Source organism: Salvia splendens, chromosome 15 (genome assembly GCF_004379255.2).
Source record: "Salvia splendens isolate huo1 chromosome 15, SspV2, whole genome shotgun sequence".
Taxonomy (NCBI): Eukaryota; Viridiplantae; Streptophyta; class Magnoliopsida; order Lamiales; family Lamiaceae; genus Salvia; species Salvia splendens.
Genome location: NC_056046.1, coordinates 4,893,671 through 4,915,921, shown reverse-complemented (window position 1 = coordinate 4,915,921; position 22,251 = coordinate 4,893,671). Strand labels below are relative to the sequence as shown.

Sequence of the window (22,251 nt, the reverse complement as noted above, 5' to 3'; positions counted from 1 at the left end):
ATGCAACGAAAAATTTTGGACTGCACCAGCTCATAAATCTTTTACTGAATTTACAAGATCATTGACATGAATATTACCGAAAATAGCCTGGAATTTTATCGTAGCCAAAATATTCCAAATTTTGAGTTATTCTATTGCTATATTTAAAATTGTTAATGTTCCACCTAATATATTCCTATGACAGCAACATATTTCCACGTGTAAAAATTTTAACTCCTATCGCCACTAGGTTTTTCTTGAAGCCTACTACTACTTAAAATAATAATTACCTAAACAATTAGGTTGTTTCTATCGACATTTAATACTATTTACATACAGTAATGTAGTTAGTACATTACAATTAGTGAACAATTCACGTCCAGTTTAGAGTTCAAAACACAATCTCTTTTATAAAAAAAATATTTTATAGTTTGTATTTCAAGTAGGCTACAAAACTTAATTATACTTTATAGTAGTATTAATTTGGAGTTATTTATTTACTAGCGTTTTCCATACAAGTATACATAATATAACTTTTATTGATTTATTCACAAGGAATAAAATCAATATATTTTCATAAAAAGATTATGTATATTCTGTTAGCAAGATTTATCGTATCTTTTTAAAATTAAACCAAACTATATTACCAAAATACACGCCTCATTCTCATCAAAAATTAATTAACAAATTAAAAAAAGAAAACAAAAAATTGCCTTGCACCGACCGTAACTACTGCCACTTTCAGTTTTTTTTAGCATCTTTAAAACCCCAACACTTTTTCCATCAACTGCTCTTCATCACTCAGCAATTCCTAATTCTTGAATAGGGTCTCTCGATTTCTCATATTTCATCCGTTTCGTTTTCAAGATTCATGTGGAAGTCTCGCATTGTGGCTGGATTTTAATTAGATGAAACAATTGCGTGTGTTGCCATCAAGATTAACAAATTGTGAATTTCCAATTAGAAAATCTTGATTTCTCGAGGCGATTGCATTTAATACCAGTTTTCCACAATTTAGATTCGCCTTGTTTTGCGTAAAGACAGCTTCAAATTATTCAAAAATCATATCTTTATTGTGTTTCTTCTGAACTATATATATATTCATTCTGCTGCCGGTTGAAACGACTTTTTAGCATCAATCTCTCACTGTCACACACCAGTTTCTTTTCACTATCTCTGGTTCTTGAAAATCCATTGCTTGATTATGAAGTTTTGAGGGCGTGAAAATGTGTAAATTGGAGGATGGAGTTGAGGCAGATGAGAGCCATCCGCAATGGAATGTGGGGATGAATATCTTGGGTGGAAAGGAAGTTGCGGAGACCATGTATTTGAGGCTCTCTCATGCTAGAATGAAGCTATGGATTCTGAGATTAATCACCACATTATTGATATGGATATGTATTATGCAATTTGTGGCAGTTGGAGAAGATTGGGGGCCAAAGTTGTTGAAGAGCTGGCCTTCTTGTTCCATCCCTCCCATTATGCATGATGCAACTAATGTGTCTTCTTTTCTGCCCAAACGGCCTCATCTTCCACCTAAGAGTTAGTTTTCATTTTTCATGATTTTTTCTTGTTTTGGTTTTGGTGTCTAGTGTTTGATTCTGGGATAGTGTACTTTTTTAGTGTATCTCTAGCTGATTATTGGATACCTGTTTAATTGTTTTGGGAGATGTGTAGGTTTTCCATAATTGTTTATGATACTTGTTATATGCTTTTTTCCATTTTTGGATGATTATGGTTTCTGTTTTGCTGAAATCAGCTTTGATCTGATTCTGGTCTCTTTTAGGAGTATACAACAATAATGGTTACCTTGTTGTTTCTTGCAATGGAGGGCTCAACCAAATGCGAGCAGCTGTGAGTTTTTCATTGTTTTTGGTTTATTCTTACTGACAACTTGTTGGTTTTTCCCTAACCAGAGTTGCTGTTATCTTCTGCTTTGCAGATTTGTGATATGGTTTCCATAGCCAGACACCTTAACATTACTCTAATTGTCCCTGAATTGGATAAAACATCGTTTTGGGCGGATCCGAGGTCAATAGAAATTATAGATATTACTCCATGTACTCACATCCTATATCACCAGTGTCTTTTGCTTATTAGATTTTGTTATCTCTGCTGCAGTGATTTTCAGGATATATTCAATGTTGATCACTTCATTCTTTCATTGAGGGATGAGGTTAGGATACTGAAAGAACTTCCACCACGGCTTAAAAGGAGAGTAGAACGTGGAATGTTCCATGAGTTGCCTCCTGTTAGTTGGTCGAATCTTTCTTACTACCATCAGCAGGTTGGTCTTTTGGATGGCAGAATAACAGTTGCTTATATGATTATACCTTACCTTTTGTGGGCCCAATGGCATGTATGAGTTCTTAGCAATGATGATGATGATCTTCTTATATTGGCAGATTCTTCCACTTCTTAAAAGGCATAAAGTTGTACGCTTGAATAAAACTGATGCTCGCCTTGCAAACAACGGATTGCCACTGGAAGTTCAGAAGCTACGTTGCAAAGTGAATTTCAATGCACTGAGATTTACTGCCCCAATCCAGGAGTTGGGCAGAAAAGTGGTCGGGATGCTGAGACGAAAAGGTTCTTTCCTTGTGCTCCACCTTAGATACGAAATGGACATGCTGTCCTTTTCTGGCTGCACTCGAGGCTGCAACACCAATGAGATTAATGAACTGACTGCAATGAGGTAAATTTATTTTACTTCTTGTAAACATGGAGGACATTGTATGACATTCTTTTACTGATTGTGAATACCTGATGTAACTAGATATTCTAACCCTGGGTGGAAGGAGAAAGTCATAGATCCCAACCTTAAAAGGAAAGACGGTCTATGCCCTTTGACGCCTGAAGAAACTGCTCTAGTGCTGAGGGCTCTTGGTATCGATCCTAATGTTCAAATTTACATAGCAGCTGGAGAGATTTATGGTGGAAAAAGGCGACTGAAAAGTTTGACTAACGCCTTCCCCAATCTGGTCAGTAAAGGATCGTGCTTAGACCTAAATATGTAGCCTGTTAAAAAAGTACACTTTCTTCTGATCATGGCGCTGAATCTGCAAACAGGTTACAAAGGAAATATTGCTGGAGCCCTCTGATTTGTCGTTTTTCAAGAATCACTCGTCACAGATGGCTGCTCTGGACTATCTTGTTTCATTGGAGAGTGATGTTTTTGTTCCCACGTACGATGGAAATATGGCTAGAGTTGTAGAAGGACATCGCAGGTGTGTATTTAGCCATCTTTTCATAGTTGTAACATATGCACTGGTTTGCTGTGCATTCTGATCTTGGTCGAGGAAAAATACACAGGTGGATTGAAAAAAGCTTTGTAATTTTTCCCAGGTATTTAGGTTTCAAGAAGACTATTCTACTTAACAGGAGAATTTTGGTTGGTTTGATCGATCAATACAACCAAGGAACGCTGAGCTGGGACGAGTTCTCATTCCACGTGAAGGAGGCTCATGAAAACCGAGTGGGGAGCCCCAAGAAACGCGCCATAATCTCAGACAGACCGAAGGAGGAAGATTACTTTTATAGCAACCCACAGGAATGCCTTGCTGCAGATACTTGACATTTTTTGGCCCGTATATTATGCTCGTGTAGATTACATTGACAGCACACAGTTCGTGTGTAGACTATGAGAACAGATGCTTGCAGGAGGACGAAGACGAGGATGAGGATGAGGCCGGCCTTTACACGATTCTTTTATTTAAGAATCTGTACAGATTCAAATCACCCTTTGAGTTGCAGGATTGTAGAAAACTCAGTTAGGAAAATGAATAGGTCTGCTGCTGATTGTTGGATAACATTTGAGAAACATGTTTTGGCTTTCTTACCATCTTTTTGGTATTTCAATTTCTTAGGAAATGATTCCACACTTTCAAGATTTTTATTGCAATATCAAGTGATAAATATCATTTATAGAGAAATGTTATGCTACACGCCTTTTCAACGCCTAAATAAATTTTTGCCTTCTATATTTGTGGTGACTCAATTTAGAGAAAAAAAGAGATGTATATATAATTGAAAAACTTAAGTAGTGAGTTCTGACTCACATTACAGTTAACAGCCCCTAAATCTATATAGACACTACAGACTGTAACTCTTTCTCCAAAAAGAATCAAAATCATTCATTGGGCCTCTCCTCAATGCTGCCCATTCGTCTCAGCTCCAGCTGTTGGCATTCGATTCGACTCACAGCCCTCGATAAATCCTCTCCTGCCAAAGACATGGTGTCCTCTTTAACAAGGCGCCTCCTCTGCTGCTTTATCTTCACAATGGCCTGGGAAACCTCCCCCATCGAAGGCCGCTTTCTGGGTGTTTTGTGCAAGCACCTGTGAGCAATTTTAGCTAAACTCCTCACTTCTTCGATGTTGCATGTCTCTGCCATCTTTGCATCGATTATATCGTCCACACCATCCAGGCTCATGGAGGCCTTAGAATAGATCGAGAAAATTATGCCAGGAAATCGACAAAAGTGCAAGCTCGTGTTAGAGAAATTCAGGAGAGGGAGAATCATAGGTCTTACAAGGTTGACATACTCCATTAAGTTCTTGTGGGGGTGGATGGCTGTGATGAGCTCAAAGAGTAGAATACCAAAGCTGTACACGTCGCTTTTTGTTGTGAAGTTGTTTGTGGATATATACATGGGATCTATGTATCCATATGTACCTTTAAGGCCCGAGTTGCGGCCATCAAAATGCTCTTCCTTCGATAGCCCAAAATCAGCAACCTGTTAAACGAATTTTGCATGAACACACAATTCCTGGAATGTATCAATCATACCTACGTATGGTACGAAAGGTGTTTGTCCTATATTTTAGTGATATCAGCAATTGATTACCTATAAAAAAACTTCAAGGAAAAAAGAACATTTAACTGATGCAGTTTAATAATAGACTCAATTGTAAGCTCAAATCTACATATTTGTGTTTCCCAGAATTTTATTTTTCTCTATTGTTTTGTTATATGATTTGTCCATGAGCAAAATAATTAGGCTCAAAGTGTTTACCTTGCTCTTTTCTATGGTTTAGCTCACATCCTTATATAGAACCTACTACTAGAGATTGTGATTTATCGAGAATTACAATCAAAGTTATTGTTCATATTTTTTATTTGATGTATATTAGTTGATTGATAAAATTACACAAATAAATCCCCAGGCCATGCCGTTGTTCAAGAATCTAGTTCTAGGAAAACCTATTCTCTAAGTCATAGCAACTTTCTTTTGTTGCATTCATGACAGAAAAGGTGTGTGCGGTTGTATTCATACATGTTTACCTTTGCTCTCATGTAACGATCCAACAATATGTTAGCTGACTTAAGATCTCGATGTATGACAGGAGGCACTGCCTATTCCAAAAAATCCAACAAATTTGTGATCAAAAGCCCAAAATAGCAAAATAATTAAATTATCATCACACCATTCAGCCTACCCCATCATGAAGATAGTCAATGCCATGTGAAATGTCTAGTGCTATTTGAATCCGATCTTCCCAACTCAATGCTTGTTCCACATCATCTGAGCATATATGAGCACGTCTTATTAAACCCAAAACAATATGAGAGAGAGTGATAGAGAGAAAGCAGTTCATAAGAAATAAAAAAGGTTTCATGGTAAGCTAGAGTTGAACACAAAATGTTTGATCAGTTTTAATACCCTACAAAGAAGTCTAGCAATAATTGAGATGTAAGAAACCGTGATAAAGAAGCAAGAATTAATCATTTAAAACATGCAGTAGCTCTTCAAGAATTCTCAACTTATTAACTTACTATATATAAGGTTCTCCAAGCTTCCATTGCTCATGAACTCGTATACTAACATGTGTTGCCCTTTATCAACACAATATCCGACTAAATTCACTAAATTTTTGTGATGCAACCTAGCCAGCAAAGAAACCTGAAAAGAAGAATAGCAAATTATAAGAAGATAAAGAAAGCTGACTTGATACGCATGAGCATGCACACAAATATATATGAGATTACACCAATAAAATAAACACAAAAGCTCTTAAGAATATTCAGTCAAAACTCTGAACTTAAAAAAGGTTCACTTAGAAAATCTTGAACTCAACTGCCCCACATTTCTGTTACTTTTTCAAAGTAATACTTTAGTATAGGCTAATCCATTGTTAACTTAGATGGGTTATAACTTTAGAATATCACAAGGCTCTTGATAAATTCTATCATTGATCCAATTTTGCTTCATTCATATCCCATTGAAAGGGTAGGATTGGAGAAATCCGGATAATAAGGATAAACATACTCAACAATATATCTGTTATCAATCATGAAAAGTAAACTTCCCCCCAAAGGGTTAATAATTTCATAAGTTATGTGATAGCTGATGCATATGATATCATGACAGCTCATGTGTAATGCCTAGCTGGGACATGGTGTGTGTAAAAATATAGTAGTACTTATTCAAGGATCAATCAAAGCAAACTGTCAAAGACATTGCCATTTACCTCAGTTTGAAACTCTTTTTCCCCTTGTTTTGAATCTGATGCAAGAACCTTCACAGCAACCACTTCACCAGCAGGCATTGTAGCTTTATACACAGGGCCAAAAGAACCCTGTCCCAGAATAGTAGTGAAGTTCTGTGTCCCCTTCTGAATGTCTCTGAATATGCACAAGAAAGTATATCGAGTTACGTATAATTCTTCAATATCACAATTTACCAATGACTACCAATCATAAGTTGTTAATATAATTTATTCAAGAAGGCAACGAGAGTAACACTCGAGGAAAATGTAAAAAATGAGAAGGAGAAACCATTCAAGTTACATACTTGTACGAGTATCTTAGAATGCCAGATACAGAAGCAAATCGGTCTTTGGAATTATTATTCCACCAAGAATGTTGGGGTTTCTGGATGGGCTCGGTAGGTCCGTTAGTCATAGAACTTGAAAGAGATGCACTAAAATCAACACTCGTATTTAAGCCATGTCTACGTATTGGAAGAGTAGAAGGAGAACGTTCATTTTCACGTTGCTGAAGACGAGCACGTTTCTTGTACCAACGAATGCCAAAAAATACGAGAGAAGCTATAAGTATGCCTGCTGCCAAGCCAACACAGATTCCAATAATAACCAAATCAGCTTTTTGAAGCATCCTTTGGTCTTTTGTTAGGAAAAGAAGACAGGAACATCTTGCAACAAGCGTACTTTGTTCACTGTAACTGTACATGGCAAAGGTGCAAGTTAAATGACAGAGATAATGAAAGTAAAGAGGAAAACTACAGCACTAGATCAGACTGATACAAGAACATATATTTTTACTACAAGGACATACTAATAATAGGCCATTTTGTGTGGGAAACTGGGAACAAACTACATACTTTGCATCAAATTACCAAGAAGTAACAGAACATTCAACACCATCATATGGTTATGCTAGTATGTGGAGTACATTTCAAGGCAACATATATAGTCCTTTGGTTGGGAAGAAAAGTTCCAAATCCCCTCCACTTCTTTTCCTTGATAATACTTCACACCTCACAGAATAACCGATAATAGAAGAAAAGAACGAAACACTAAGGTTCATGATCAGTTTCTCGATAACAGCCTTGAATCCAGCCAATCACTTACATCCCAACAATTCATAGAGCAAAGATTGCATACAAGAAACCCTCATCTTCATGCTTCTCAATTGCACTTAAATTCATTTCTCAACATAACTGCACCTTTTTCTCCTAGGCCCTTAAATATCATCTCGTATAACTCCAGCTACCCATTCATTTACAAATTATGGAATTTCAGTAACATAAACAAAGCACCACAGTTGGAAACACCGCAGAAAAGGAATTCAAATTCTCAATGGCTTTCAGAAAAAAGAACAAAATAGGGATTAAAAAGATCAGATTTTTATCACAACCATGAACGTCCTCATCAAAGGGCATCAAAGATAAACTGCTTGCAAGTTACAAATCTGTTCCAAAAACCAACAAAAACTGACGATGGCAACACAAACAAGAAGAAACTTCAAGTAAATTCTTTGAAAAAAACTGAACTTCAAAGAGAAAACTCACCCATTTCAAACCACAGCAACCGAAGACTCTTGATCAGCTGCGTATGACTTGATCAACTTTAAAAAATCAAATCTGCACATAGTAACATAGTATTAGTGGAGTTTCTTGATTTAATGAAACGCCTCCTTATTTAGATGGAAAACAAAATAATTTTTAAACCACATGGGGTTTTGGTGAAAGGAATTATGTAAATTTATTGGTATTCATCATTTAGGCAGACAGCTTTTGATTTTAATAAACTTTTAAGATCATTGGTTTGGTGTTGTCCATAAAGAGTATATTGGTCTTGGCCAAGTCCGCCTTAAATTCTTATTTTTATACGAAATTTCATGTTTATTCTACTTATCTTATTATTCTTTTTAACAATGAGTATTTTATTAACACACAATAATAAAAATATAAACAAATCATTCTAATCAAATTAGCCGCAGTGAATGGATTGCTATAAAATTTTGCATTTCTTTGTCTCTTTGCTTTTGTTTGAAAAGTATTCTATTATCGGATTATCCCATAAATAATTTTAATACAATTAAAATGGATATGATGTGAAAGTTTGAGGTAAGAAGGCGATTTTATTGTTTTTTTCCTTTCTTCTTTTGGCGTTGTAATTAATACTCGAGTTTAATTTCAATGGGCAATAATTTGTTTGGTTAAGAATAAAGAGAGCATAATATACAGAATTAATTGTGAAATTTAATATAGAATTACCCAAAAATTGTGAAAAATATATGTAAATAATTTCATCTTAGTTCTCACGGTTGAGTGGTTAGATCGCAGGCCATCAAAATCCCAAATTGAAATAAATAAATAATTAATAAGTGAATTAAATGGCTTTCATAGGCGTTTGGTGAGAAATCAAATATGTGACTTAGTATAACTTAAGAATATTCAACGTCAACGCCAATTGGTGCTTTGCACTACTTTGATAGCAATGATTTTGTACTTTTATATGAGAGCTTATTGTGATGTTTCTCTTAATTGTTTTAATTTCGATAAATGCATGATTATGTACTTTTATAAGTAATAAGTATGTAGACTTAAAATGGCTATGTTAAAAAGGAGGGTTGATATGCCCGTTTACTGCCTTCACAAGTGCAATGATATCGTAGTATCATTATAACAAATTTATGTTATCATTTAATGATGTACAACAAAAATAATAAATACTACTACTATGAATTTAAGATAATACTAGTACTAATAGATATTAAGAAGATAAACACAATAATTAAAGCCTTAAAATGGCTCTTATTTATTGCAGCGACGGACCTAGATGGGGTATGAAACTTATTTTATGTGCTTTAACATTTTGGTTATGATTTTTTAACCACTTCAAAATTTAATTTTCAATTTATTTTGTAGTATGTATTATTTTTCTAATAATATTGATAAATTCACATTACCATATAAAAGTGTGAGACTATTATTTAATGAACAGTTTAAATGCACTAAATATTTCTCAATGAAATGGTCCTACTTTTATTGTAACGACACATATGTTGAAAGGTTATTCTTTACAATGAAATTTATCAAATCCGCATAAATGATGACATATTCCAGTGAAAAAATTTGTGTCGTTTTCAGAATATATATACTCGTAGGCTATGAACTTCTACTTCTCATTCTCTACATTTTTTCTTAAATCGCGTGCAAAAAAACACATCCGCTACCGCAAAACGGAGGGAGCAGAAATTTGACCCCCAATTTATCAAAATAAAATAAAATAAAATAAATTGTTCTGCGTCATGACGGACACATGCCATTAATTAATACTAATCTGTTACTGATTTTATAAAAACTCGTGGATTATTATCTTGAAAGAGAGAGAGAAAAATGAATTGTTTCCACTTTCTCGTTTTGAAATTGTCAATTTTATAGAATCCGTACCTAAACCATTAACAATAAATATGCCGCGTAAATTGAATGAAATGTACTCCTTTTGTGTGAAGCATACCTATATATCGAATCAATTATTTAATTTGTTTCGAGTCAAATTTTTTTTTTTGCTTAAATGGCATATCTTCCAGAAATTTATGCTAAAAAAATCAAAAATTTGGATATTTAATTAAAATTAAATCGAGTTTGTGATCATTTCATTAAATGATCAATAGTTTAGGTATTCAACTAATCTTTCATTCCTCGTTCTTTCCACCAAATTATTTTGAAGGAAAAAAGTAAATTAATTATCGAGTATTATTCTATTTTAAGAGTTTGTCAATAATTTAAAATGTAAAATAACAATCAAATATTTTAAGATTTTTTATTTGTATTTTCTGTTTTTAAGAGATCTGTGGACACGGAAGATTACTACTGTGACAAAATTAAAATACTGGTCGATTTCCCCTAAAAATGAATATTGGAAAGTCTTCAATTTAGTAAAAAGGTGCAATGATCCATTTTAAGAAAGGCTATGTTCTTTAGATTTTATCAATTGTATGCGATTAAACCATCGATTGTAATTATATTCTGTGATGTGATATGATGATTTGACTCAATGTATAAAAAAACATACTATTGATTTCTATAAACAGAACAATATTGCATATTTTGCCTCATGCAATGTCTGTTTGCTCAATACATAACATCATTTCACATCTCCAATAATTTCATCTTTATTTTTTCTATGAACCCCAATAAAAGAATTCTCTTAAATTACCAAAATTTCTCACCCCTACATCAATTTATATATTCTTATTAGATCAATTATATACTATGATAAAAAAAGTATTCCATGTGCCTAATAAGTGTGTGCAACATTGACAATGAGCCGTGTTAATAAAATAATACTATGTTAGTAGACAGTAGTATTTGATTAGTAGAGGAGTGTATAAATATCAAGTTAAGATGTTGGATGTAATATGGTTTTTATAAATAGTAGTAAGAAATATTGTGATGGTAAATTATACATATTAGTAGTGTTCAAAAAAGATAGATGCACATTCTTTAACCTTCGTGGACTTTGTGGACACCTAATAAGACAAGTGTTATACTCTCTTAGTTGACGAAGAGCGATAAATGTTATTTTTAAATAATTGGAGTGCTCTTAGTTGACTTAAAAGGATATTAATCTCACTTTGATTCGACGCAGATGTAAAAAAAAATATAAATGAAAACATTAGTAAAATGCAGATTGCACTTCTATATATTACTATAGTTAAGTGGAAAAAGCAAATGTGAACGTTATTTTATGGACAAACTAAAAACAAATATAAATATTATTTCATGGAAGGAGTGTAAAACAATTATATCAAATATGTTTTTGTTAGATAATTGGAGTAATCGGTAATTAATCATCGAAAATAAACATGGGTTTTTAAATATTTATAATATGATTTTTTTGCTCATCTCTAGACTTGAGTCGTGGATGCACTGTGCATTTATAACTCGATAGAGATATACAACAAATTACCAAAACTATTTCTTTTCCACCACAATCAGATTGAATGATAACTAATAGAATAAGATTTGTTTTCATATGATCCATACAACCTTTCAAGCTCCCATGTCAAAATCACAGAATTGATCATAGTCAACATTAAAATGAGTGTGACCTATCAATCCTCTGCATATCAAACTTAAATAGCTTGACCACATTTGTATTCCAAATCTGACACAAATATTTTGATTGGGCCATCACCAGGGACCAAGTTGCAAATACCCTTCTCTAAATTATTCCACCTCTCCACTACAAATCCACCTTCTCCCGATTTCCAGATTCTTTCTCTGCACTCCTTATATTTTATACTATTCACAAGATGCCCCCCTCCGGGCCCCGCCGCTACAGAAATCCACGTGCCGCACAGCGCAAAGTCACGTGACATCCTATTTCCGTTGACTCCGTAGCACGCGCCACCACTTCACCATTTTAATGACTTTAAGAGCATCCACCACCGTGCTCTTGCCAGCGGCACGGTTGTGGGCCCGACCCGGCGACCCCACTTTTTCTGCCTGCTATCTGGCAAGAGCACAACACCCACAGTTGTGCTCTTCCGCTAGGACGAGCACAATTAATTTAAAATTCAATTACACAAAAACATTTCCATAATACTAAAATTCATTAAAAAACCACAATAAATATTACAAATTACAAATAAAATATAAAAGACATAATTAAATCATAAAAATTAAAAATTACATAATTAAAATCCTAAAAATTAAAAATTACACAATTATTGGCTAATATTACCCGAGGAAGACTACGCATCCGGCGGCACCAACCCCAATTGTTTTTGGAGACCCAATATCATGGTCTCGTGCGTTTGAAGTTGCGTGGGGGTCATAGATGACCTATCGGCCATATTGAGTTGGCCAAAAGGGCCCACAACGAGTTGTTCGGGGGTGGAGGTGGAACATAGGGTGCGGGTTCGGGGGCAGATGGAGTCGCGGCACGACAGCGTTCGGCCGCCGCCTTCTTCCTTCCTTGCGGTCGGCGTCGGGAACCGCTTGGTCCGGCGTCGGGGCTACCCAAGTTAGCTTCGGCGAGTTGGCTAGCCACTTCTTCGCCGGCGTCGGATAGGGATGCCGACCGTGACCGTTTGGAGGAGCCGCTAGAGGAGGATGTTACGCCTCCCAGATACTTCGGGTGCGTCCTCGTTTCCTGCCAAACATTTAGGTACTTGAACGACTTACCGTTCATGGATTGGTAGGTGCTCAGCGCCGCAGTGATGATGTTGACCTCGCTCCGGCCGCTCCCGGCATTCCGCGACTCCTGGAGGAAATAGCCATTGAACTTGCCAATTTCGTCGTTGGCTCGGCCGATGCAGTTGCGTACCATACTCTTGTTGCGCTCGATCGTTCCCGGCGGCCGGTTTGCATTGTACCGCCGAGAGACGCGCCACCAAAAGTGATCGCCGGATTGGTTCGTGCCAACCACCGCATCTTCGGATATTTCCAAGTACGCCTTGAACAATCTATCCATCTCCGCCGGTGAGTATGGTGTGCGGACACCGGCGCGAGATGGAGGAGTCGGAGTTTGGGAAGGGACGAGAGGCCTAGGCTCCGGTGTCCACCCGTATCGCCCATCGGAGCCACCTTGGTCGTCGACCGGGTATGGTCGGTAGCCACCCGGAACGCCCGAATCTTGGGTGAGAGGAGGGGCCGAATAGTCCGTTTCCGAACTAGGAAACGGTTGTGAACCGAACCATTCGAGGTTCCAACCGTGGGAGCCGCTTGGGTTATCGTCGTGACCGGACATAGTGGTGTTGTAGGGTGTGAGATAATGAAGATGAAAATGGATATGATAGATTGAAGATGAGAATGGAGATGAGAGAATGATGATGAGAATTGCGTAGTTTGATGTGAATTTTTGGGAGTGAAATTGAGGGTATTTATAGATGAAAATGTGTATTTTTGGGGTAAAATTTTTTTTTAAAAAAATTAAAAAGTGGGAAAAAACGGTTATAAACGGATATAATTTTTTTGGGAAGTGATTTTTTTTTAAATTTTTTATCTGTTTTTTAATTAAAAACCGATTTAAAAAAAATATTTAAACACAACGGCTATGACTTTGACGAATGAGGGCGCGTCACGTCAGCTGCTCGCTGGCACGGCGCTGCTCGATGCATCGAGCAGCGCCTTGCCAGCGGCGGCGGGTGGCGTCCGTGCCAGCGGCGCGGACCGCCGTGGCGACGGACGCCACCGTTGTGGATGCTCTAAATAAATAGAGATTAAAGGCTTAATTTAATTTAGTGATTTGCAGGAATAATTTACTAATAAGGGAAGAGAGTATAGTTTTATTACATACAAACTGTAGCGCACTATACTAGAAATTATTCACCTTGGGAGAATTATTACGAATTGCATCTACTTTTCAGTATGAAAATGACTAGTTAAAAACACTAATTTTAGAAAGTATAGTTATGGTTTAAATGATGCTGTCCGACCAATTTCATCATACAGCAATATTTTCCGGTTTTGGGTCAAATCATCTAATCTGATCTCATACTACACCGAGTAATGATGTTAATTATGTGTACTAATTACAATGAATCCACTCATTAATCCAAACGTAACATATTAGTAATAAATTAGAATCACATTATAAGACCTTGTGGATCGAATCATCGCACTTGGTTTATTAAATTTTATCTGACATTTTAAATTTGGTTTATTAATCTATAGGTTCAAAGAAATTGTCAATTTAGCTTGAATAAACGAGTTGATCATTGTAGATAAAAAAGAAAAGGTTGATTATGGCAAAAAAGCTACGACTTGAAAACCGTTAAGCTCAACTAATCTATACATAATAGTACAACCCATATGATTAAGGGGCACTGATTAATTTATTATTTATATTTAAAACAATTATCATCTATATAATACATCCCATATGCATTCCATTCATTCAAAAATTCCACACACTCTACGCACACACAAGAAGAAGTATTTGTTGGGTTAGACAAGTTAATAACGTGCCTCTATATCGACATATTCAAAGGCCCATTGAATAACAAGAGATTAAAGAATCCAAGATTTCTGAGAAAATATCCCCAAAAAATGCAACGTAATGATATTAGAATTACAACCATTTTTGAAAGTTGAGTCAAATGCAGAAGACATCTCTTAGAGCATCCACAATAGCGCCTAGCGCACCACCTAGCCGAGCGCCGGCGCTAGGCGGTCTATTGCAGCCGCCCAATGATTTTCGCGAAAAAAAAACGCCTAGCGCTCGGCGGTTCCGTGGCGCTAGGCGGTGCGCTAGGCGATCGGCTAGGCGCTATTGCAGCGTCCGGATCGCCTAGCGCGAATTTTTAATTTTTTTTAATTTCCGAAACACTATATATACGCGACTTGCCCGACATGCGCCAAACGGAGGCTCATATTCGACTTCAAAAGGATTTAATTGAAGAGTTATGGGCGCGGAGGACTGCACGGCAGTAGTTTTTTTTGTTAATTATGTAATTTTTTTTAATTAATGTACTTTTTAAATTTTAATAATATTATTGAATTTTCTCGTATATGTATCGTAAATTAAATTGCGTATTTTGTGTGATTGTTAATTATTTGTTTTATATAATTTTGAGTGATGTGGCTGGGCTATTTATGATGTGACTAGGCTATGGCTGAGCTATTTATGATGTGGCAGGAGGATTTTTAGTGTTGATGATGTGGCATGAGGAGTTTGTGGCTAGACTATGACTGGGCTATTGCTGGGCTATTCCTATTGTGGATGATCTTAGTTCAATGACTACATCACCAATTTGCATAACATATATGAATGCGACGCAAGCAAGGATGATATTCAAAAGCTTTATTTCTTCAGCCAATTCTCAATTAGCGGAGACTTCGATCATGGCGAATAATGTGCACACAAAGTCAATGCCGAGTGGAAGAAGGCTCTAACATTAACCAACAGTGAAAATGTGTAATATGATAAATTTCTCTGACTTATCCAAAAATATTGGTTGGACAAGTGAAGCAATAAATTCGAAAACGTAGTTAGAAGCTCTTGGGATACATAAGTTGGATGGACGAAATCAAACGATAATAACATGAAGATTAATGTAAATTATGTAATTTTAGGACCTTTTAATTAAAGATTTTTCAAAGTTTTTAATTATGTGTTGTCATTTTGGAAATAATACAGTTGAAATAAATTAAAACTGAAGATTGTAAAACAACATAAATTATAAAGTACAGCTGTAATTCGAGATAAATAGAAGTAGAACTCTTGTTGAAATTTTGGTCTAATTGGCTCGCCTTCAACTATGTGGCGGTGGCGTTATCAGTCAATGATCTCCTGTCGTATAGTGCACGCGCCGCCACCGAGAGTGCGGGTCAGCCTATGAATTAGTGCATGAAATTATAAAACGACAAACAAACCTGTCTTAAGGATTTTTATGCTCCTAATCTCCACACCACAACCACTCTCTCTCCACATCCCACCTCCTCGCACCGTCGCAATCGCTTCCTCTCACTATTCTTTTTTACTCATTTTCCCTCTCTCTTGCACCCACGCCCACTCATTGCTCCTGCGCGTGAAATAGCTCCACACTATGAAGTGGGTCTACCCCACCAAACTCGGTGGCGCCGGCGCCGGCGGGGAGGCGAAGCCGCTGCTTTTCAAGTCCAAGCTGAAGTGGGTCGGACTGTTTGGTCTTGTCCTCTCCGCTTTCTCTCTCTTCACCCACTTTCTCCTCGCCAGATACAGCGTCGAGGCTACTGTTTCCGAGTATAAATCTTCAATCACAATCTTCTCTTGGAGGCCCATTTTCGAGAATGCTAATTCTCCCCCACCTGTAATGTCATAAAGATCTCATCTTTTATGCTAATTTTCATCCAATTTCGTTTTGTTTCTGTTTGAGGCGTCGTTTTTGGTTTGAATCTGGGTTGATTGCACCTTTTTTGCTTTTCGGAAACGCAGAATTCAGCTGTGTGGATCATGGAAAGTAGTGATTTTTTGTGGGAGTAGTGTTTGATGCAAGCTACAATTGTGTAATAATTTTGTTTATGTGGTGAGACTAGTGGGGTCAATCTTTTGGGGTTAAATTTTTAATTATTGTTCTTTTTGCTAGCTTATAAAATGTGGTTTTCGATTTCCAATGCCAGTTTTCCTATTTTCTTGTGTTTCAGAATCATAATGTTTGTTTTTTCAAGAATGTCTTGTTTGACTCTGTGTTACTACTATCTTTTTTGGGAAATCCTTAGCTGTAGTATACTGTACATGTTTTGTTTTTTAAATCTAATTCAAGAATCATGTTTGGTTTTCATTCTTGGCTGATTTGAATCTCATGATTTGTGCAGCCTGGATTGTACAGAAGACTTTGGGCCCCTGTGAAGCATCTTGAATCTTTAAATCCCTATGCAAATCCTAGAGCAAACTATGTAGGTTAGATCTGCTTCTGTGTGTGCTTATTCAATGCTCAAAATGGAGTATACTATTCACACACACACACACACACACAACATTGCTTCCTTTCTCCAGATCAAGGGTTTAAATCAAAACTTAGAGTTCAATTATGTTTGTGACATTTGGGTGTTGATTGTATATCTTATCTTGATTATTTCAAGAACTTGGTTTAGCATTTGAAATTAGTAGGAGTACTACTTACTAGGAAATGTCCTTTGTTTTCAATATTTGGGAATAGAAGGAATACATTCTTTGCTGTTTAACTCTGTTCTCAATACACTGCAGCTCCTCCTCCACGGACGGACAGATTTATTTTTGTAAGGATACGAGGGGGTTTTCACGAAATAAGGAACTCGGTGAGTATGAACTCTTGTAATTATGCATACAGTAGTTTGGTTTATTGTTTTTAAAAATCTTGTTTAGAGGTTCATCATTTTATGTGTTTGCAGATATGTGATGTTGTTGTGGTAGCTCGGCTTCTTAATGCCACCCTAGTCATTCCCGAGATTCAATCCACAACGAGTAGCAAAGGGATCAGGTCGGTTCCTTTCCTGACACGGTTACATGCTTTTACAATACAACCAAAGGATGCTGTCATTGTTGTGTTATTTTTTCTTGAATGCTTTCTGAACTTATCTCTTTATCTCTCTATAATTTCTCTTATGTTATTCAGCACAGAGTTCAAGAGTTTTGCCTACCTGTATAGTGAGGATCAATTCATGACAGCTTTGGTTGGAGATATCAGAGTTGTGAAAACACTGCCTAAGGATCTTAAAGGAGCAAGAAGGAAGAAAGAAATTCCTTCTTTCAAAATACCAGCCTCCGCGTCTCCATATTTCTATCTTCATAATGTTCTACCAGTGCTGAAAAAGCACGCGGTTGTCGAGCTTGTTGTCCCAGATGGTGGATGCTTGCAGGTACCCTAGTCTCTTGGTGGTTTATACTGTACAATTGTCATCATGATGCCACTATGATCAAAGCAATACCAGAAAGAAGGCAGGGAGCTCAGAACTTTTTTGGCCATTGGGTCAATGAGTAATCTGCATTATGCATTTCCAAATATAATTTGTAGAAGTAGTTTGATTGAATAATTAATTTTTTTTTCTCAACGTTAATTGAATATCTTCTTATGTCGTTGTGGTTGATTTTTTTGTCTCCTAGGCCTTACTTCCTCCACAGTTAGAAGAATATCAAAGGCTAAGGTGTCGAGTTGCTTTCCATGCTCTGAAGTTCAGGGAGGAGGTCCAAGAACTTGCCTCAAGGATCCTATATAGATTAAAATCTTCAGGCCGCCCGTTTGTAGCCTATGATCCTGGAATGACAAGAGATGCATTAGCTTATCATGGTTGTGCTGAACTCTTTCAGGTATCTTTTGGGAGAACTTCTGAATGTCTGATAGGTTTACCAAAAGTTGGTGATAATAATTTCATCTGCAAAGGTTTGCTTATAAATTAGTGTTGTGTCAACCAATATTTCTAGGATGTGCACACTGAGCTCATTCAACATAAACGAGCTTGGATGATTAAACGTGGAATCGTCAAAGGGAACCTCACCGTGGATTCAGCTGAGCAACGACTTCGCGGTTTATGTCCACTTATGCCTGAGGAAGTATGTTGACTTATTCTTGTTGAGCTATTAATGATTAATATCCTGATCCAAGTGCTCGTCGTTTTAAGCACTCCGTGTGTGATATGATGGTTGACAATTGATATGGTTCCTTATTTTTTTCCTATAGATTGGTATTCTTCTTCGTGCTTATGGCTATTCGTGGGACACTATTATTTACGTTTCTGGTGGAGAGGTCTTTGGTGGGCAGAAGAAGTTGATTCCCCTTCATGCTATGTTCGAGAATGTTGTAGATCGAACTTCCTTAAGCATGGTATGGGAGTTGGACAAAATGTATGGCCGTGAAGCCAACCTTGTCGACAAACCTAAGACTGCACCTCCACTTAAAGTGGAAAAGAAACCCGATGCTTGGAAAAATACTGGTCCTCGCCCCCGTCCACTCCCACCACCCCCAGCAAGATTCAAATATCCTTACAACATCGAAGGCTGGTGGGGTTGGGTAGCTGAGAGCGACAACGAACCAGAGAGTACAGTTATGGAGTTGAGAATCAATGCACACAAATTGCTGTGGGAAGCAATTGACTACACTATATGTGTAGAAGCAGATGCTTTCGTGCCAGGATTTGATCGTGATGGTCGAGGAAACCCAAATTTTGCTAGCTTGGTAATGGGACACAGGCTTTATCAGGCTGCCTTCTTGAAAACTTTTCGAATAGACAGGTATTAGTCCCATATTCTTAACTTCTACCTCCTATATTAGGGTAGTTTTTCAATACTAGTGATGCTGTATTCTTGTTTGCTCAATAATCAATTTGTGTAAAAATACGTTGCCATGTATTGGGAGGTTTATCTTTTCACACGGTCATTTCAAGTTCGCAATGTCATCTTCTTGCATTGGGTGGTTTGGTGGTGAGGGATGGTGTCTCGTCTCCTATCATTAATGTGCCTTTTCTGCTCTTATAGGAAAGTAATGGCGAAAGTCTTAGATGAGATACGTGACCACCTTTATCAAGTCAACGGGACGTGGATAGCGTCTGTACGCAGGCATCTGAGAAGGAACATAGTTGATGGACTAACAGAGGAACTCACTAGATCGAAACCATTGTCTTTTCTGTCTTTCCCTGTCGCAGAGTGCTCTTGCTCGGGGGGCTCCCAACCTGGTGCAGTTCCGGCTAATACCTCGACCCCTCTAAGCCAACCACCCCTGCGCAAAGTGTTAGCTTCTATAGCGAAGTGCCCGTCCTGGATGGACAGGAATGCCACTTCAAATCCAAGGGACAAGGAAAGTGATGAGGGGGATGATGTTTACGAAGATGACCCGGACTCGCCAGATGCTGCAGTTCTCTTCCGCCAAGTCGGTGACAGCAACGAGGGCAGTGGAGTAGAGATGAGCAACAAAGAAGAAACACAAATGGATGATCAAGAAGAGCTTGAAGGTGGGGAAAGGTGATGGAGATGATCTGGTTGATCGTTTGTACAGATGCTTTCGTATGGTATGGATACCACCCGATTGAGGCTACAGGATAGGATTTTCCGGGACCAGCGTGTGAGGACTGAGAATGCCTGCTTGTTGACATGGCTCAAAGGCCATTTCGTGTTTGTGTTCGTGTCCGAGTTGGTGCAGAGAGATCGGTCGTTGGAGGCAGTTTGATGGACGTTCGTGAGATGGTGCAAGAAGAAGCAGGGACTAACTGAGATTAGAATATTTTTTGTAATAGTAGTGTAGTGTAATACAAACTCATGTATCAATTTTGATGGCAAATGACCTTATAATAGACTCGTCTTAATTAACTCCACCTATTTCTCTGCAGGAGTTCTTTGTTTTTCATTGAAAGAATGGCTGGTTAAAATTAATTACAGTTGTGAAGAAACATGAAATACACAAATGGGATTTTATTTTGAATTCAAGTAGTAATAATTACAAATGGGATTTTATTTTTAATTCAAATAGTAATAATTATGAGTACATTGCTAACTCAATACTTAATTGCTAATTATAATTAAATAATAGTCCTTAGATATTCAAATCAAGGCATAGATCATCAGCTCCGAAATGTCAATACGATCAACAAAAAAACGTCAAGATATTAAGGTTAATTTACAACAAATTAGTTGTAACTAATTTTTGGAAAATATCACATAACTTACGCATATAACTTTCCCGATTTAAATTATTTTTTCGCACATCATATATCAAATTACAGATAATTTCATAAGGACTCTAACGAGATCCCACTTGCATAGGTTCCAATGTCAAAATGTGAAAAAAAAAATGAAAATTTTTATTTTTTTCGTACAGTAACAAATGTCAACATAGTATATAAAATATGTCAATATAATACATGTACAATGTCAATCTTAAAGCAATGTGTTGAAATTCTCAAAGCATTATGTTGATATTTTCAAAATACTATATTGACATTTTTATCCAAAACCCTAATTTAATAGTTTTTTTTATCTTTTTCTATTTAATTAATAAAAACAAAAATTACACGTGGCAAATTTTAGACCACTAGATTTCTAAAATCCTATGGTCTTAAATTAGTTGTAGTTAACAACTAGAGAGTGAGTTAGCAATTGATCACTCCCATCCCCTCGTTGTGAGTTAGCAATTGATCACTCCCATCCCCTCATTGTGTAGATAGAAATTGCTTGCAAACAACCTGATAACAATACTTGTTTGATGTCTCTACAACCACTAATTTCTCTCAAAGTTTGACACAAACAAAACAAAATAAAACCCAACTAAACAAGTGTATTGTATAATGTACAATACTAACAAGTCTCTATTGATGATGATGATGATGATGCTAAAGAAACACAAACTAACTCCTACACTTATCATGTGCTTTTTTGTGATCAGACAAATAAAAAAGAGAACTATCTGAATGACTAACTTTTGTTTAGGACTACATAAACTATATATATGTGGAGTGGCCTCACTCAGTGGAGCAAAATTGTGAAGCCAATAGGAATTAATCTATTGTAACAGAAACTGCATCATCCCTCAGTCCTTAGGCACATGGTTGTTGATTGGTGGCTTTCGCCGCGCCATCCCTCTGTAGTCCCTGCGCATTAGGTTTGCTACCTCGTCCGCTGCCTCAATCAACGCCTTCGTTTCATCTGTCTTCTTGGAGTTGGATTCTTGAGCATGCTGCAACATTTTTCTCCCCAAAAGAATCTTAACATCCTGTTTCATTGACACTGAATGATTATTACCATGATCAAGTAATATGAAACAAAGTGTCCATACATATAGAAAGAGACTCACACTCTGAAGAAGAAACACATCTTTCTGTGATTCTGTTCCAAGATTGCCTGTAAAAAGATTCAATTTTTAGCCCAAAAAAAAATGGATCTTGAACATGAACATTCATATAACAAGAATTACAACTACCTTGATCACACTCTGCAGACCCAAGAGCAACCAAAATGATCACAACACTCAATAGTAATCCTGGAAAACATCGATGCGCCATCTACTTTGTTTTCTCCAGAGTTTGTTAAAAAATGACTTCAATTTTAGATTTTAGATTGCAACAAGTAGTGAACAGAGAAGCCCAGAAAGTGCAATGTGTGGTTTTATAGAGTTCAAACCGGAGTCAAAGGTAAGGATTCCGACAACTAGCTGCTTGCATTCGAATATTTTAAGCTTGGTTCTGGCTACAAACAGGACTTAGGAAAACTCAACAGATAAAATAATCACATTTTATAATCAGAAATGTACTGAATAAACCATATGAAAAGAGATGCAAAGTTTGAATAGTGGTGTAGCTGCATTGCCCAAAGATACTGCTGATCTTGCACCATTTTAATAAGTACTATA

At 36.8% G+C, this 22,251-nt stretch overlaps 3 protein-coding genes across 6 annotated transcripts; 2 read left to right on the top strand and 1 right to left on the bottom strand.

Annotated features, from left to right (window-relative positions):
- Window positions 1-753: 753 nt before the first annotated feature.
- Window positions 754-3,911, top strand: LOC121768447 (rhamnogalacturonan I rhamnosyltransferase 1-like). Of its 2 annotated transcripts, XM_042164964.1 has the most exons (8): window positions 758-1,521; window positions 1,766-1,833; window positions 1,922-2,010; window positions 2,101-2,266; window positions 2,385-2,674; window positions 2,756-2,960; window positions 3,049-3,206; window positions 3,325-3,911. In XM_042164964.1, exons 1-8 carry the CDS (start codon window positions 1,206-1,208, stop codon window positions 3,551-3,553), a joined length of 1,521 nt encoding a protein of 506 aa, XP_042020898.1. In that variant the 5' UTR covers window positions 758-1,205; the 3' UTR covers window positions 3,554-3,911. The 2 variants fall into 2 exon arrangements, with proteins under 2 accessions (XP_042020897.1, XP_042020898.1); XM_042164963.1 differs by having other exon boundaries at window positions 754-1,521; window positions 1,922-2,266.
- Window positions 3,912-3,976: 65 nt separating this feature from the next.
- LOC121768448 (calcium/calmodulin-regulated receptor-like kinase 2) lies at window positions 3,977-8,290 on the bottom strand. 3 transcript variants are annotated; one of them, XM_042164967.1, is made up of 9 exons: window positions 8,012-8,289; window positions 7,149-7,162; window positions 6,773-7,043; window positions 6,450-6,603; window positions 5,755-5,881; window positions 5,418-5,503; window positions 5,263-5,334; window positions 4,511-4,714; window positions 3,977-4,417 (listed from the first exon to the last, which is right to left on the bottom strand). In XM_042164967.1, exons 3-9 carry the CDS (start codon window positions 6,880-6,882, stop codon window positions 4,109-4,111), a joined length of 1,062 nt encoding a protein of 353 aa, XP_042020901.1. In that variant the 5' UTR covers window positions 6,883-7,043; window positions 7,149-7,162; window positions 8,012-8,289; the 3' UTR covers window positions 3,977-4,108. The 3 variants fall into 3 exon arrangements, with proteins under 3 accessions (XP_042020901.1, XP_042020900.1, XP_042020899.1); XM_042164966.1 differs by lacking the exon at window positions 7,149-7,162 and having other exon boundaries at window positions 8,012-8,290; XM_042164965.1 differs by having other exon boundaries at window positions 6,773-7,162.
- A 7,554-nt stretch (window positions 8,291-15,844) lies between these two features.
- On the top strand, window positions 15,845-20,225 carry LOC121767162 (O-fucosyltransferase 27-like). Its single transcript, XM_042163370.1, has 9 exons — window positions 15,845-16,248; window positions 16,754-16,838; window positions 17,145-17,215; window positions 17,309-17,397; window positions 17,533-17,776; window positions 18,021-18,224; window positions 18,339-18,467; window positions 18,595-19,145; window positions 19,389-20,225. The coding sequence occupies exons 1-9, from the start codon at window positions 16,006-16,008 to the stop codon at window positions 19,873-19,875; spliced, it is 2,103 nt and encodes a 700-aa protein (XP_042019304.1). The 5' UTR covers window positions 15,845-16,005; the 3' UTR covers window positions 19,876-20,225.
- Window positions 20,226-22,251: the final 2,026 nt, after the last annotated feature.

Bases quoted from the DNA above. Each gene is read 5' to 3' on its own strand.
- LOC121768448 (XM_042164965.1), bottom strand. From the start codon at position 7,095: ATGCTTCAAAAAGCTGATTTGGTTATTATTGGAATCTGTGTTGGCTTG. The intron at 5,882-6,449 runs GTAAATGGCAAT...TCTTCTTTTCAG, and splicing joins AAAAAGAGTTTCAAACTGAG to GTTTCTTTGCTGGCTAGGTT. The intron at 5,504-5,754 runs GTAAGTTAATAA...ATATATGCTCAG, and splicing joins CTTGGAGAACCTTATATATA to ATGATGTGGAACAAGCATTG.
- LOC121767162 (XM_042163370.1), top strand. From the start codon at position 16,006: ATGAAGTGGGTCTACCCCACCAAACTCGGTGGCGCCGGCGCCGGCGGG. The intron at 16,249-16,753 runs GTAATGTCATAA...TGATTTGTGCAG, and splicing joins ATGCTAATTCTCCCCCACCT to CCTGGATTGTACAGAAGACT. The intron at 17,777-18,020 runs GTACCCTAGTCT...TTTGTCTCCTAG, and splicing joins CAGATGGTGGATGCTTGCAG to GCCTTACTTCCTCCACAGTT.
- LOC121768447 (XM_042164963.1), top strand. From the start codon at position 1,206: ATGTGTAAATTGGAGGATGGAGTTGAGGCAGATGAGAGCCATCCGCAA. The intron at 1,522-1,765 runs GTTAGTTTTCAT...GGTCTCTTTTAG, and splicing joins GCCTCATCTTCCACCTAAGA to GAGTATACAACAATAATGGT. The intron at 1,834-1,921 runs GTGAGTTTTTCA...TCTGCTTTGCAG, and splicing joins TCAACCAAATGCGAGCAGCT to ATTTGTGATATGGTTTCCAT.